The 14,053-nt window shown below is 41.4% G+C and overlaps 2 protein-coding genes across 2 annotated transcripts; both read right to left on the reverse strand.

Annotated features, from left to right (window-relative positions):
• Positions 1–1,650: 1,650 nt before the first annotated feature.
• Positions 1,651–4,292, reverse strand: LOC144238346 (uncharacterized). The gene is given in 3 exon segments (XM_077772136.1): positions 1,651–2,581; positions 2,583–3,903; positions 4,015–4,292. Coding segments are annotated over 3 exon segments (1,602 nt in total). The 5' UTR covers positions 4,182–4,292; the 3' UTR covers positions 1,651–2,467.
• A 22-nt stretch (positions 4,293–4,314) lies between these two features.
• LOC144238351 (KRAB domain-containing protein 5-like) lies at positions 4,315–14,010 on the reverse strand. Its single transcript, XM_077772138.1, has 5 exons — positions 13,996–14,010; positions 5,863–5,989; positions 5,277–5,372; positions 4,428–4,555; positions 4,315–4,335 (listed from the first exon to the last, which is right to left on the reverse strand). Exons 1-5 carry the CDS (start codon positions 14,008–14,010, stop codon positions 4,315–4,317), a joined length of 387 nt encoding a protein of 128 aa, XP_077628264.1.
• Between the last annotated feature and the right edge of the window lie 43 nt (positions 14,011–14,053).

The raw sequence follows: 14,053 nt of genomic DNA on the forward strand, positions 1-14,053 counted from the left end.
CAACTCCTGATATCATATGGAGAATGATTCAGCACTGTACCACTGCTTCCCCTGGATGTCAATGCTCAGGAGATCCGGGACTCCCCTTTAGAAACTCCCTGCTTCCTATGTGGCTTTGTAGATTGTCTATAGCCCCTGCTTCAGAGAATGAAACAGGTCAAATAATAAGTGTTACTAATAAATCTCATCGGGTCCCTGTCTCTGAACGTATCCCACGTGTCCAGGCCCTTTAAGAGTCATCTCCAGTATGGACTGTAATGTGTGACATTGTACAGCAGTGCCACAATTATTACATCATCCAGTATGCCCTCCTCCATAAGTGCCACTGATCAAGACCTAGGCATCACAGGAATCATTGCCATCTTACAGTATCTGGTCCTCAGTAACACACAGGAACTCAGTTGAATCATGAAGATGAAATGGTACTTCCCTCATCCTCAGAATCCCACCACGCTTGCCAATTCCTTTCTCTATGACTTTTATTCATCAGATGATGTGACCAAGGGCTGACTGTGACTCTGCAGTTCCGAAGAGGGAGCCACTTCAGGTTCCCACCTTACGCTGGAAAAGGAATTTCATATTTTCTTACTTTCCATCCCTTTCCTACAGTATTTAATCACATGAGATAGGTTAATATTGGTAATGGGATAACACTTCACGCTGTAGAATCCATGGAAACACGTTAAGAACAATTGTTTTATTAATTAAATGTATTAAGATCACACATAGACGAAGTTATGCATGTCCAGTCCATCCTATTAGCATGGTTGAATAGAATACAAACCTTCAGAAAGTATTTGTTGATAAAATGATGTGGGAATACAGACTTCCGGGCTTGAGGTCATAGGTGAAAAGTGTGTATTTATAATTGTATGCTATTTTGGGGAAGAGTTAGTTATGCCCTTTCGAACCTCTCTGAGCATGTCATCATTTCAACCCCATCAACTGATATTCTCTAACTCTTGCTGTAGTGAAGATATACCAGTGTTTCACTGAATTTCCACCTCTTTTTTCCTTAAAGACATTGGGGGAAATTATTTTATTTGTAATATTCAACAAGATTTTTAGCTTTAATACAGGGAAAGAATGATGTTTGGTGTACCATTTCATGAGAACTTGCATCAACATTTCACCACCACCATCTCCATTTAGATTTTCTCTGTATATGGTGTATTATGTTGTCCTTCATCTTCCATGGAGAACGAGGCATGAGTCATACCTAATAAAGGTATGTCATATCTTTGATGCACCAATAATTAGCCACATAATTTTCCAAAGCCACTCAGAATAAATGCAATTTGGAAGTATTTTGAGAAGAGAAATACATTAATGTATTCTAGTCACAAATGTCAGAGAAGGTTGATGTGGCAAAAAGCAAAGCACTGACTGAAATTAATGATACCTATGCAATAATTGATCTATTGAGGGTCACCTGGGTAGTTCAGTTGGTTAAGCATGAACCTTTGGTTCAGGTAGTGAACTTGTAGTTCGTGAGTTCAAGCCCTCTGTCGGGCTCCATGCTGACACTTCAGATCCCAGAGACTATTTTGGTCTCTGTCTCCCACTCTCTCCCCATTCCCAGCTCCTGCTCTCACTCAAAAAAAAAAAAAAAAAAAAAAAACATTTAAAAGATTGATCCAATTAAACTCTTGAGGCATAATAGCATATCTATTGTGTTTAACATTGTATTAGTCCTTATTATCAGTATGTTGATGAATGTCTGAATAGTCTGATGTACTCCTTTCTACTGTGGATTCTGTAACACTTATTGACATCTGATGTTCAGTTCAATATTTTTCCAAATATTTATATCCTTCAAGTGACCTTCTTTCATGCACTGTCTGGGGTTTGCTAAAGCCTACATTTAATTGAAGGCCTTTCCTCATTCATTATGTCTGTACAATATAAATCTCATGTGAATTTTTGGATATTGATTAAGGGTCAAATTGTACTCATAAGCACTGCTTTTTTTTTTTCTTCTGTACATGTTACTTTCTATCCTGTAAGTTAGCTATGATATGGAGCAAGTCGTGAGGTCCAGCTATAGGATGGACACATACTTTATCATTGTAATGTTTCTCCTCACCATATAGTCTGTGATGCCGAGTGAGTTTGAGGAGTCATAAAGGGTTTACCACTTTCTTTACACGTTAAGTTTTTGCTTCAGTATGAATTCTGTCATGTAGAATGAAGCTTCACCTGTGATGAACAGACTTCCCAAAGTCTTTATATTTGCAAAATCCTCCCCAGTATTCAGTCTCTGATCAGGAGTCAGCATTTAGCATTGCTTCAAAGCTTTGCCACACTCTTTAGTATTCAGTGGTTATTCGCCAGGATACACTTCCCTATGTGATGTAAGGAGTGAGTAGTCCACAAAACGTTTCTCACATTCCTTAAATTTGAAAGATTTGGTCCAGTATGAATTCTGAGATCGTGAGTAAATTTAGATTAAAGACTGATGAAAGACCTAACTACATTCTTTACATTGGTTTCTATCAAGGTTTCTGTCAAGTATGAATTCAGTGCTGTTGACTAACGTGTAAGGGTCAGTTATTAATATGGCCATATTCTTTACATTTGTAAAGTTTCAATCTAGTATGAATTTTGTGATGTCTAATAAGGTGTGAGTGTCGGACAAAGGCCTTGCCACATTCAGTGCATTGGTGAGGTTTCTCTCCAGTATGGATTCTGTGATGTCTGTACAGGTCTGACCTGGAGTTAAAGGCCTTTCCACATTCTTTACATTGGTAAGGTTTCTCTCCAGTATGAATTCTGTGATGGTTATAAAGGTTTGAAATGCGGGTAAAGGATTTGCCACATTCTTTACATTGGTAAGGTTTCTCTCCAGTGTGGATTTTGTGATGCTCATTAAGGGTTGAGGATTGATTAAAGGCCTTGCCGCATTCTTTACATTGGTAAGGTTTCTCTCCAGTATGGATTCTGTGATGTTGATTAAGGACAGAACGCCAGTTAAAGGCCTTGCCACATTCTTTACATTGGTAAGGTTTCTCTCCAGTATGGATTCTGTGATGCTCATTAAGGGTTGAGGATTGATTAAAGGCCTTGCCACATTCTTTACATTGGTACGGTTTCTCTCCAGTATGGATTCTGTGATGTTGATTAAGGACAGAACGCCAATTAAAGGCCTTGCCACATTCTTTACATTGGTAAAGTCTCTCTCCAGTATGGATTCTGTGATGTTTATTAAGGACAGATGGCCGGTTAAAGGACTTGCCACATTCTTTACATTGGTAAGGTTTCTCTCCAGTATGGATTCTGTGATGCTCATTAAGGGTTGAGGATTGATTAAAGGCCTTGCCACATTCTTTACATTGGTAAGGTTTCTCTCCAGTATGGATTCTGTGATGTTGATTAAGGACAGAACGCCAATTAAAGGCCTTGCCACATTCTTTACATTGGTAAGGTTTCTCTCCAGTATGGATTCTGTGATGCACATTAAGGGTTGAGGATTGATTAAAGGCCTTGCCACATTCTTTACATTGGTAAGGTTTCTCTCCAGTATGGATTCTGTGATGTTGATTAAGGACAGAACGCCAGTTAAAGGCCTTGCCACATTCTTTACATTGGTAAGGTTTCTCTCCAGTATGGATTCTGTGATGCTCATTAAGGGTTGAGGATTGATTAAAGGCCTTGCCACATTCTTTACATTGGTAAGGTTTCTCTCCAGTATGGATTCTGTGATGTTGATTAAGGACAGAACGCCAATTAAAGGCCTTGCCACATTCTTTACATTGGTAAAGTCTCTCTCCAGTATGGATTCTGTGATGTTTATTAAGGACAGAAGGCCGGTTAAAGGACTTGCCACATTCTTTACATTGGTAAGGTTTCCCTCCAGCATGGGTTCTGTGATGTTCGGTAAGAGGTGAGTGTTGGGTAAAGGCCATTCCACGTTTTTTATGAATGTCAGGTTTCTCTCCAGTAAGGATTGGATTATGTCCATTTACTGATGAGCCATCAATCAAAGTTTTACCACTTTCTTCACTTTTGTAAGGTTTACCACATTTTTCACATTTGTAAGGGTTGTCTCCCGTGTGCGCTCGCTGATGTTGAATTCGTGCTGAGTGCCAGCTGAAGCCTCTGCCACCCTCCTGGCAAATGTAACCTTTCTGTCCAGTATGGGTTGTCTTATTTATATGCAGTCTTGATGACTGACTAAGCATGTTCCCAGGTTCATTGCATGTACATGTGTTTTTTCCAACATGAATCCTCTGATGGTCACTAATATTGGAGGACGTGTTAGGAATTTGTCCATATTCATTATATTTACAGAGTTTCTCTCCTAAATGTATACTCTTATGTGCAATAAGGTTGGTGCTTTGAATAAAAACTTCATTATTATTATCTTCATAATGCTTCTCTGGAAAAGGAATCCCCAGATGTCTTTGATGCCAATCAGTCTTCGCAACCTTGTCGCAGTCTATCAGTAAGTGTCTATTCACTAGGGCAGTACGTTGATATATATCCACTGACACAGTTTGAAAAGAAGTTTCCATAAACGTCTTTGGAAGAAGGCTCTCGTTAGCATTTGAAGATACTGTTGAAAGTTAAGGAATGAAAGTAAAATCATTCTACTTTCTTTTTTTAAAAATTTTTAATGTTTTATTTATTTCGTTTTTTAATGTTTATTTTTTGAGAGAGAACGAGAGACAGAGACAGAGCATGAGTGGGGGAGAGGCAGAGAGAGGGAGACATAGAATCTGAAGCAGGCTCCAGCCTCCGAGCTGTCGGCACAGAGCCTGAGGTGGGGCTTGAACTCAGGAAATGAATGTTTTATTTATTTCTGAGAGAGTGAGAGACAGCGTGAGCAGTGAAGGGTCAGAGAGAGGGAGGTACAGAATCTGAAACATGCTCCAAGGCTCTGAGCTAGCTGTCAGCATAGAGCCTGACGCGGGGCTCAGACCCACGAATGGTGAGAAAATGACCTGAGTCGAACTAAGACATGAATTAACAGACTTCCTCATAACTACAAAGATTTCCCCAAACCCTCAAAGGAATGGAGAACCAATGAGATAGGGCGGCCCTCACTGTGGATGTGAAGGACCTTTGGTGACACTGAAGGAGAATCCTTAGAGAAGCTGAGAGTGGGGTGTGTTGGAAAGCACATGCCCTTGTGTGAGAGGGAGACACATGAAACTAGGTTTCTCAAACTAATTTCCATTCAAGAAGGGCTGCTCAAACCACATTTTAAGGCCTGTCTCTTCCTCCTTCGCATTGGAACCTCACCTCTGTCATCTGCTTCCTTCATTCCCACCTACCTGGGCATGAGGCTACTGTGTCCTTTCTCTTCACATCCCATAGCTCCCTCTTTTCTTCCAAAAAAATGACCAGGGCTGGCTTTGACACAACAAGACCTGTTTGTTAGAACAACGGGATAGAAGTATTGCTGGAGATTTTACCTTTCAACCCAGTATTGGCCTCAGTAGAGAAGAGAGGACATTCTAGAATTCTGGAACATCATTCCTAAATACTCCTGCCCAACAGTCCCTTTGGAAAACAGGAGAGATTTCCAAGGTTCACATCATGATCTCCACTTCCAAGTATTACCACTACCATAATGGGTAGAAATTTGTATTGAAGATGGAAATACCATTTAATGCCACCCAATGTTTAGAATTGCCATTAATCTCAGAAATGATGATGATACCCTAAGGAAGGGAAAACTCACCTGAAAGGAAACATCAGGAAGATTTTTCTCTACATCTACAAACCCCTACTTCTTTCCCTTACTGGAGGGATTTGAATCTCAGTCATGCAAAGAGAAAGATTCTAAGAGACAGCCTTCAAAGAAAGTAACAAAACCCCTGAGTGTGGGTTGGGAAATCTAGAAGGAGTTGTCCTCACCCAAGAAGAGGAGGTGTCCATAGTTCTCTAACATCACATCCCTGTACAGATCCCGCTGACTATGGCTCAGGCGTCCCCACTCCTCCTGAGAGAATTCTATGGCCACATCCCTGAAGGTCAGCAGTCCCTGCAACAAATACCACAGTTACCAAGGGGACACATGAGGTCATAATGGTACCTATGGTACCTATGAGAGAAAGTTAAATGTCACCATCTGAGCCCCACCACCTGATCTTCACAGCTTACCTGTATGTGCTCACTGACCTTAGTCCCTCATTTTAGTAGCCTCTTATTTACACCTCCCTTTTACTTCAAGCAAAACACCCCACGGTCACAGTGTCCTGTGGTAGAAACAGAAAGTAACCAAAAGAAGGTAATGACTGCCCTGAAGAAGATCTTAAAAGGCTCAGTTTGAGCTTATCCCCTGACTCCCATCTATGGAGATGAGTATCAGAAAAAAGCATGGAGTCAGGGTAGTTACCATTATCTCATTATATACATTTTTAAATGTTTCTTTCCTCAAAGAGAGAGCACAGATATGGGTGGGGCAGAGACAAGAATTCTGACCAGGCTCCAGGCTCCGCAGAGACCTTGAGTTGGAGCTTGATTTCAAGATGGTGAGATTGTAACTTGAGCCTAAATCATGAGCCAGAAGCTGAAGGGACTGAGCCACCCTTTTACTGCATTATAATACTAAAATCTCCACACAAGGAGGAGCACAAATGTCATTTACTGCGTAACATACAGAGAATGTATGGAACTGTCATCTGAAGTCTCATTGGCCACCTTATCCACAGCCTCTCCTTTCTAAATATCTACCCTAACCCTAAATACAAGGAAACCATTCTGAGGTGCCTCACTGGCTCAGTTGTCTGACTCTTGGTTTCAGCTCAGATCATGATCTCACAGTTTATGAGTTCTAGCCCTGCATCAGGCTCTGTGCTGATAGTGCAGAACTCTCTGAGGTTCTCTATCTTCCTCTCTCTGCCACCCCCCCCCATTGCCCTCTCTGTGTATCAAATAAATTTTTAGAAAAATTAAAAACCAAAAAAAAAAAAAAGGAAAAGATCTCCCTATCTCTGTGAGTCTCTGCTTTGAAATTATACCCTGTGATCTTATTTCCTATAAATCAATTTTCCTTTGTCTCACATCTCCACCTGGTATACTTTTTTAGGATTCACCAAGGACTAAACTCCTGTTTGTACAATTATATTAGGAGAACTAGTTTTGACGTAGAGGGGTTTCTTGCTTTCTGCACTAAGACAATTTGTAACACAGTATTATGCTCTTAGATATTCTTTAACTTTGAGTTATGAACAAAATAAATATTGTGTTTATTCAAGAGAATTTATAAAATGAATGGATCAACAGAGACACATTTTTGAATCCTGTATTTACATCATGGAGTAAATGAGGTTTCAATATAAAAAGAAATTTTGTGACTATTTATTTTTGAAAGAGAGGCAGAGCATGAGCAGGGAGGAGCAGAGAGAGCAAGGGAGACACAAAATCCAAAGTGGGCTTTAGATTCTTAGCTGTCAGCACAGAGCCCAATGCAGGGTTCAAACTCACAAACCAAGAGAACATAACCTGAGCTGAAGTCCGATGCTTAGCCGACTGAACCATGTGGTGTCTATTTCTTAATGGAAAGTGTTGGTGAGTTACAAATATACTTGCATATTCTTCCATGAATAAGAATTCACAACAGTGCATTGGAGATCTTGTTAAAATGCAGATTCTGTTCAGGAGTTCTGGGAAAGGTAGGTGTCTACGTTCCTAACAAGGCCGTAGTCTATGGGCCAAGGGATTCGTATTTCAGGAACACAGAGGAAAAACTCCAAGATCTCTTGGAGGACTTGGAACTGAGTGAGTTTTATAGCAATTACAGTTTCTACTACAATAGCAAGAAAGACAACAAGGTTTTCCAAGCCTTTCCTGGTTAGTAGTGAACATCTAACAATCTCTCATAAATTCATGGGAAAAAACAATCTAAGAGAAGAAAGACTTTATTTTTCTATTTTTACTGAATCTTTTGTCAATATCTGGTACACAGTAACAACTCAGGTTAACTGACCTAGAGATGATCTGAAATGACACACAGATCAATATACATAAGGGACCCTAAATCAATGTATATGGTAGGTGTCAAACCTGATAAGAATGACAGAAGAAGGTATGCACACAAAAGTGATCTCCCATGGGGCACCTGGGTGGCTCAGTCAGTTAAGCATATGTGCTGTCAGCTAGCTCAGAGCCTGGAGCCTGTTTCAGATTTTGTATCTCCCTCTCTCTGACCTTCCCTTTCTCATGCTGTTTTACTCTCTCTCTCTCAGAAATAAGTAAAACATTAAAAAAAAATTTTTTTAATTGATCTACCTTTATACACTGCATGCACACATCCATACAATTTGAAAGTATTTATATAACATTAAAAGTGATATAATAGAAAATTATCAGGGAGACTAAAAATCAGGTTTTTTCTTTTTAAAATTTTTATTTTTGAGAGAGAGAGAGTGGGAGCAGAGAAGGGGCAGAGAGAGAGGGAGACACAGAATCTGAAGCAGGCTCCAGGCTCTGAGCTGTCAGCACAGAGCCCGATGCAGGGCTTGAACCCACAAATTACGAGATTATGTCCTGAGCCAAAGTCGGACGCTCAACTGATTAAGCCACCCAGGCACCCCTAAAAGCCAGTTTTAATGAGTGTTACTGGGTGGCTTAGTCATTTAGGTGTCCAACTCTTGATTTCAGCTCAGGTCATGATCTCAAGGTTCCTGAGATCAAGCCACACCTCTGGCTCTGTGCTGACACTGTGGAGTCTTTGGGATTCTCTCTCTACCTCTCTTGCACTGCCTGTCCTTGTCTCTCTCAAAACTAAATAAAAAAGCCACCAAACACAAAACAGCTCAGTGACATGAAACTCCTCAATTCAGTCATCGATGATGATGCTTAGGTATTTTACTCACACTATTAACACAAATACGTAGAATAATATAAATATAGCAGTTTCTATTTCTGAGTCTTCTATGATGNAATTGATCTACCTTTATACACTGCATGCACACATCCATACAATTTGAAAGTATTTATATAACATTAAAAGTGATATAATAGAAAATTATCAGGGAGACTAAAAATCAGGTTTTTTCTTTTTAAAATTTTTATTTTTGAGAGAGAGAGAGTGGGAGCAGAGAAGGGGCAGAGAGAGAGGGAGACACAGAATCTGAAGCAGGCTCCAGGCTCTGAGCTGTCAGCACAGAGCCCGATGCAGGGCTTGAACCCACAAATTACGAGATTATGTCCTGAGCCAAAGTCGGACGCTCAACTGATTAAGCCACCCAGGCACCCCTAAAAGCCAGTTTTAATGAGTGTTACTGGGTGGCTTAGTCATTTAGGTGTCCAACTCTTGATTTCAGCTCAGGTCATGATCTCAAGGTTCCTGAGATCAAGCCACACCTCTGGCTCTGTGCTGACACTGTGGAGTCTTTGGGATTCTCTCTCTACCTCTCTTGCACTGCCTGTCCTTGTCTCTCTCAAAACTAAATAAAAAAGCCACCAAACACAAAACAGCTCAGTGACATGAAACTCCTCAATTCAGTCATCGATGATGATGCTTAGGTATTTTACTCACACTATTAACACAAATACGTAGAATAATATAAATATAGCAGTTTCTATTTCTGAGTCTTCTATGATGGGGGCTACAAACAGAAATATGTTGACCTTCACCAAGAGCCTGCGTACTTTTGGGAAGCATCAAAAAGACTGCTTCCTGCATTCTTTTTATTTTTTTTTATGTGTGTTTATATTGTGAGAGAGAGCATGGGCAAGCATGGTGTAGAAGGGAGCGAGGCAAAGAGACGGAAAGAATCCCCAGCAGGCTCCAGGCTGTGACGGAGCCACCCAGGTGCCCCTGGATGCTGCATTTTTTAAAGTGTCTTATGACTGCTGATATGTCTTACCAATTGTTAAAATTGAACTGAACGATGGGGCGCCTGGGTGGCTTAGTCGGTTAAGCGTCCGACTTTCGCTTAGGTCATGATCTCGCGGTTCGTAGGTTCGAGCCCCGCGTCGGGCTCTGTGCTGACTGCCAGCTCAGAGCCTGGAGCCTGTTTCAGTCTGTGACTCTCTCTCTATCTGACCCTCCCCTGCTCACGCTGTCTCTCTCTCTCTCCTAGAAATTAAAAAAAAAAAAAAAATTGAACTGAACGATAAGCACGAGAAAAATCCTGGAGAAGTAGTTTTAGAAGTAGAAATTTCAGGGTCGTCTTGGTGGTTCAGTCCGTTAAGCATCCAACTTCGGCTCACGTCATGATCTCATGGTTCAGTGTTTGAGTCCTGAGTCGGTCTCTGTGCTGACAGCTCAGATTCTTGGGCCTGCTTCAGATTNTCCTAAAAAATAAAAAAAAAAAAAAAATTGAACTGAACGATAAGCACGAGAAAAATCCTGGAGAAGTAGTTTTAGAAGTAGAAATTTCAGGGTCGTCTTGGTGGTTCAGTCCGTTAAGCATCCAACTTCGGCTCACGTCATGATCTCATGGTTCAGTGTTTGAGTCCTGAGTCGGTCTCTGTGCTGACAGCTCAGATTCTTGGGCCTGCTTCAGATTCTGTGTCTCCCTCTCCCTCTGACCATCCCCTGCTCATGCTGTCTCTCTCTCTCTCAGAAAAGAAGAAATTATTTTAAAAATTTTTTTTCAAAAATTATTAAAAAATAACAAGTACAAATTTCAAAAGATTTGTGATTGAATGCTCTGTGCACCTACCGTCCATCATGAACATAAGTGACCTGCAGCTAAAGTAGAGTGCTTTCTGTCCACGGGTCCTGTCCCTCTGCTACTTCAATAAATTACCTGTCTTGTATCATACGGTAGCTCAAGAATAGTATCTTGACCGTAGTACTTAATGATCCCGTAACATAATATTTCTTGGATATCTTTCATTTTATTATTTTTTTAGATTTTTAATTTTTTTTTTTTTTATTGAGAGGGTACAATTGATGGAGAGGAAGGGAGAGAGAGAGAAAAATCCCGTGAGGGGCATGAGAGAGAGATGTGGGACTCGAACTAATGAACCGTGAAATCATAACCTGAGTTGAGTCAGACAGTTAACCAACTGATCCACCCAGACACATTGAAGGCCTTTGTTTTTCATGTTTGTTTATTTTGAAAAAGAAAGAGAGCAGTTCGTGACAGGAACAGAGAGAGAGAGAGGATCCCAAGAGGGCTGCCATTGTCAGCTGCAGCCTGACATGGGTCTCTAGCTCATGAACTCAGAGATCATGAACTGCACCGAAATCAAGAGTGGAAACTTAACTGTCTGAGCCACACAGGCGCCCCTCATTGAAAGCTCTTGTTTCAATCATCATTTGTGCCCTATGGTACTTGGGGATTTTAAGGTGTTCAAAGAAGTGAATTTTCACTTGAAAATTCAGAAGTGTAATTCTTCGTTTTCGGAAAACACAAAGAAGTACATAGAAGAGTATGTCTGTGTCATGACTCTGCAATGACCTAAAAACCGAAGGGCTGGAGGTCTGATTTAGAACCTCTATCCCAGAAGTCATTAGATCTACTACACAAAAGTGAGAGCCTTCATTGCCCCATGGAAACTGACCTGAGGTGGCCCAGAAATAAATAAATGCTCAAGAAAGTATTCCTGAGGCGTTTTTGGTGGGTGAATGAGGCTGAGATGATTAAAGCACAGAGACAGGGTCTGTGGAAAGAATGAGCTGCAGGGTAATTCCGAGGAGCCAGGGATTATATATGTTAAGTGGGGTGGGTAGAAATATAAGTTTCCAATGGACTTTTCATAGGTAAAAGAAACTCACAGGATCGCAGAAGTCTGGCTATTGTCAAGCTAGGCTTGCTTTTTGCCTCTAGAAAAGCACTGATATTAAAGCAGTTGTAAATTCCATGAGGACTATCTTCCTCTGCCAGTCTCAAGTATTTCCCCATGGGTTGCAATTGTAAGAAAATTTAAGTTTATCTACATTTCTTTGGCCTTTGTTCTCCTCACCGGAAACAACAGAAAAGGGGGCATGTAGATGCTCAGTCAGTTAAGCATCTGATTCTTAATTTCAGCTAACGTCAAGGTCTCATGATTTTTTGAGTTTGAGCCCCGAGTCAGGCTCTGCACTGACCCTGGGGAGCCTGCTTGGGATTCATGCGCTCTCTCTACAACTCCACTGCTCTCGCTCTCTCTGACTCTCTCAAAATAAGTAAACTTGGGGGAAAAAACTACAGAAAAAGTGAAACTGGGAGAAAGAAGTTTCCACTTTAAATATGGTGGTGTCTGTAAATCAATCAGGGAATCGGCCTGACAAACATTTCAACGGATAAGAAGGAAAATATGAACATTCCAGGGGAGAAATCTGGCAAGGGCACAAAGCCAAGTTAAAGAAGGTAACGTCAGCTCTATGGAAACAAAGCGATCTCAGTGCCTGAGGCACACCCCAGGACACAGGACCACCGGTATGTTCTTGTGACCCCCAAACAGCAAGTCAGAATAGAAACAACTTTGAGGATAAAGTGGATTTATTCAGCCTTCAGTCACATATAGTTTCCAAGTCTTGTAATATCTACAATATTCTCAAGTAGCTTTTCCACATCCTAACGAAAAGGAACATTCCAGGTTATTCTATGCCTCCTATCCATCCTACGTGTTTTGCATTTTCAGAATCCTATTCTACCCAGAGCGGAGAAAGCATTGAGATCAGAACTAAGTGGGAACGGTTTTCCTTGAGTGCAGCCCCATTGAGATCAGAACTAAGTGGGAACGGTTTTCCTTGAGTGCAGCCCCAGCGCCAGACCCCATCAGCAACAGGAACCTTGGACTCAACACCCTCCCGTCTGGATCTGTCACAAAGGGACTATTTTCAATACTTGCAGGAATTTATTTCAAAGTGACACCTGTCGATGCCCTGCTGGAAGGCAGCTTGGAGAGAAGGGACAGGAGTCTTTGGGACACAGGGGAGGAGGGTTCTAACCACCTACCTTCAATATCATTTCTGAGAACGTAAAAACTAGGTGAAAACATAAAGCAGAACCATCAGAACTAAAAAAAAATAATTGGCTTCTTTTTTGAAATTTCTGTTGTAGTGGGATTCTCACACCCAGACTTTTCTCTCCAGGAAAGAAATTCATTACTGCTGGCATAATTCAGTTGGGATTGTGTTGGGCTGGCTGAGAGGTGGGGCAGAGATACCACAGAATGGCAGACCTTCTTAGGATGGCTGACCTTCTTTTTTTTTTAGATGTGTAATGTCTTTTTAATAATTTTTTTTTTACAAATATGTTATTGGCTGCNTTCTTAGGATGGCTGACCTTCTTAAGATGGCTGACCTTCCCGCCACTACATCAGTGGCCATTACTACATCGGTGGTAAACAGAAATATAAACTTTCCAACCCTGGACATTTCCAGTCAAGAGACTGCCCCTGTTATCTGAACCCCCACTAACAGGCTATAAAACCCCCACCACCACCCAACCAGGCCGCGACTTCCCCAATTCCCCTCTTTCCGGGGTCGCCGAACCTCGCCCGGGGACACAGACTATAAAATTGTCCCGCAAATTCTCTCGCCTTGGCCTTGGCTGAGGGTGCAGGCAATAAAACTCCTTCTGCGGAACCTTTTGCCTTGGAGTCCTTTTTCACTCCAAAACCTTACCGATTGTACCCAAAAAACTGAGCCCTGAACACCACATGGCATAGTTTTTATATATGTTTTACTTCTGTGTCTCCCATATACGGTAACACACAAACATGCTGTTGCACCAAGTGTCTCTTATTACAAGTTCAAGAGGGACGTTGTCAGGTACTCATATAGCCACGTTGTCTTAGTGTTTTCTATCCTCAGTGAGGAGACATGACCACACTTTTAGAGAGAGAGAGAGAGGGAGAGAGAGAGAAAGATAAGTAGAGAGAAGGAGAAGAGAATGCAGACTGAGGGAAGAGGGACAGAGGAAGGGAGGGAGAATCTTAACCCCGACTCAAGGCTGGAACACAGGTCCCCATGATCATCTCCTGAACTCAAAAGTCTAATGCTCAACTGGCTGAGTCACCCAGGTGCCCCGCGATTCCTACATGCATGGAATTTCCCCAGAAAAAAACAACAGGGCCTCCAGCCAGGCCCACAAGGCTTACCTGAGAACTAGCCATTTCTTCTTTCACCTTCTGGTCTAGATTTCCTTCTCAGAAGATC

Source organism: Crocuta crocuta, unplaced genomic scaffold, assembly GCF_008692635.1.
Source record: "Crocuta crocuta isolate KB4526 unplaced genomic scaffold, BGI_CrCroc_1.0 scaffold447, whole genome shotgun sequence".
In the NCBI taxonomy this organism is placed as follows: domain Eukaryota; kingdom Metazoa; phylum Chordata; class Mammalia; order Carnivora; family Hyaenidae; genus Crocuta; species Crocuta crocuta.

Coding starts and splice junctions, on each gene's coding strand:
- LOC144238351 (XM_077772138.1), bottom strand. Junction 5,373..5,862: donor TGGACACCTCCTCTTCTTGG/GTGAGGACAACT, acceptor TCTAACAAACAG/GTCTTGTTGTGTCAAAGCCA. Junction 4,556..5,276: donor CACAGTAGCCTCATGCCCAG/GTAGGTGGGAAT, acceptor AACTTTCAACAG/TATCTTCAAATGCTAACGAG.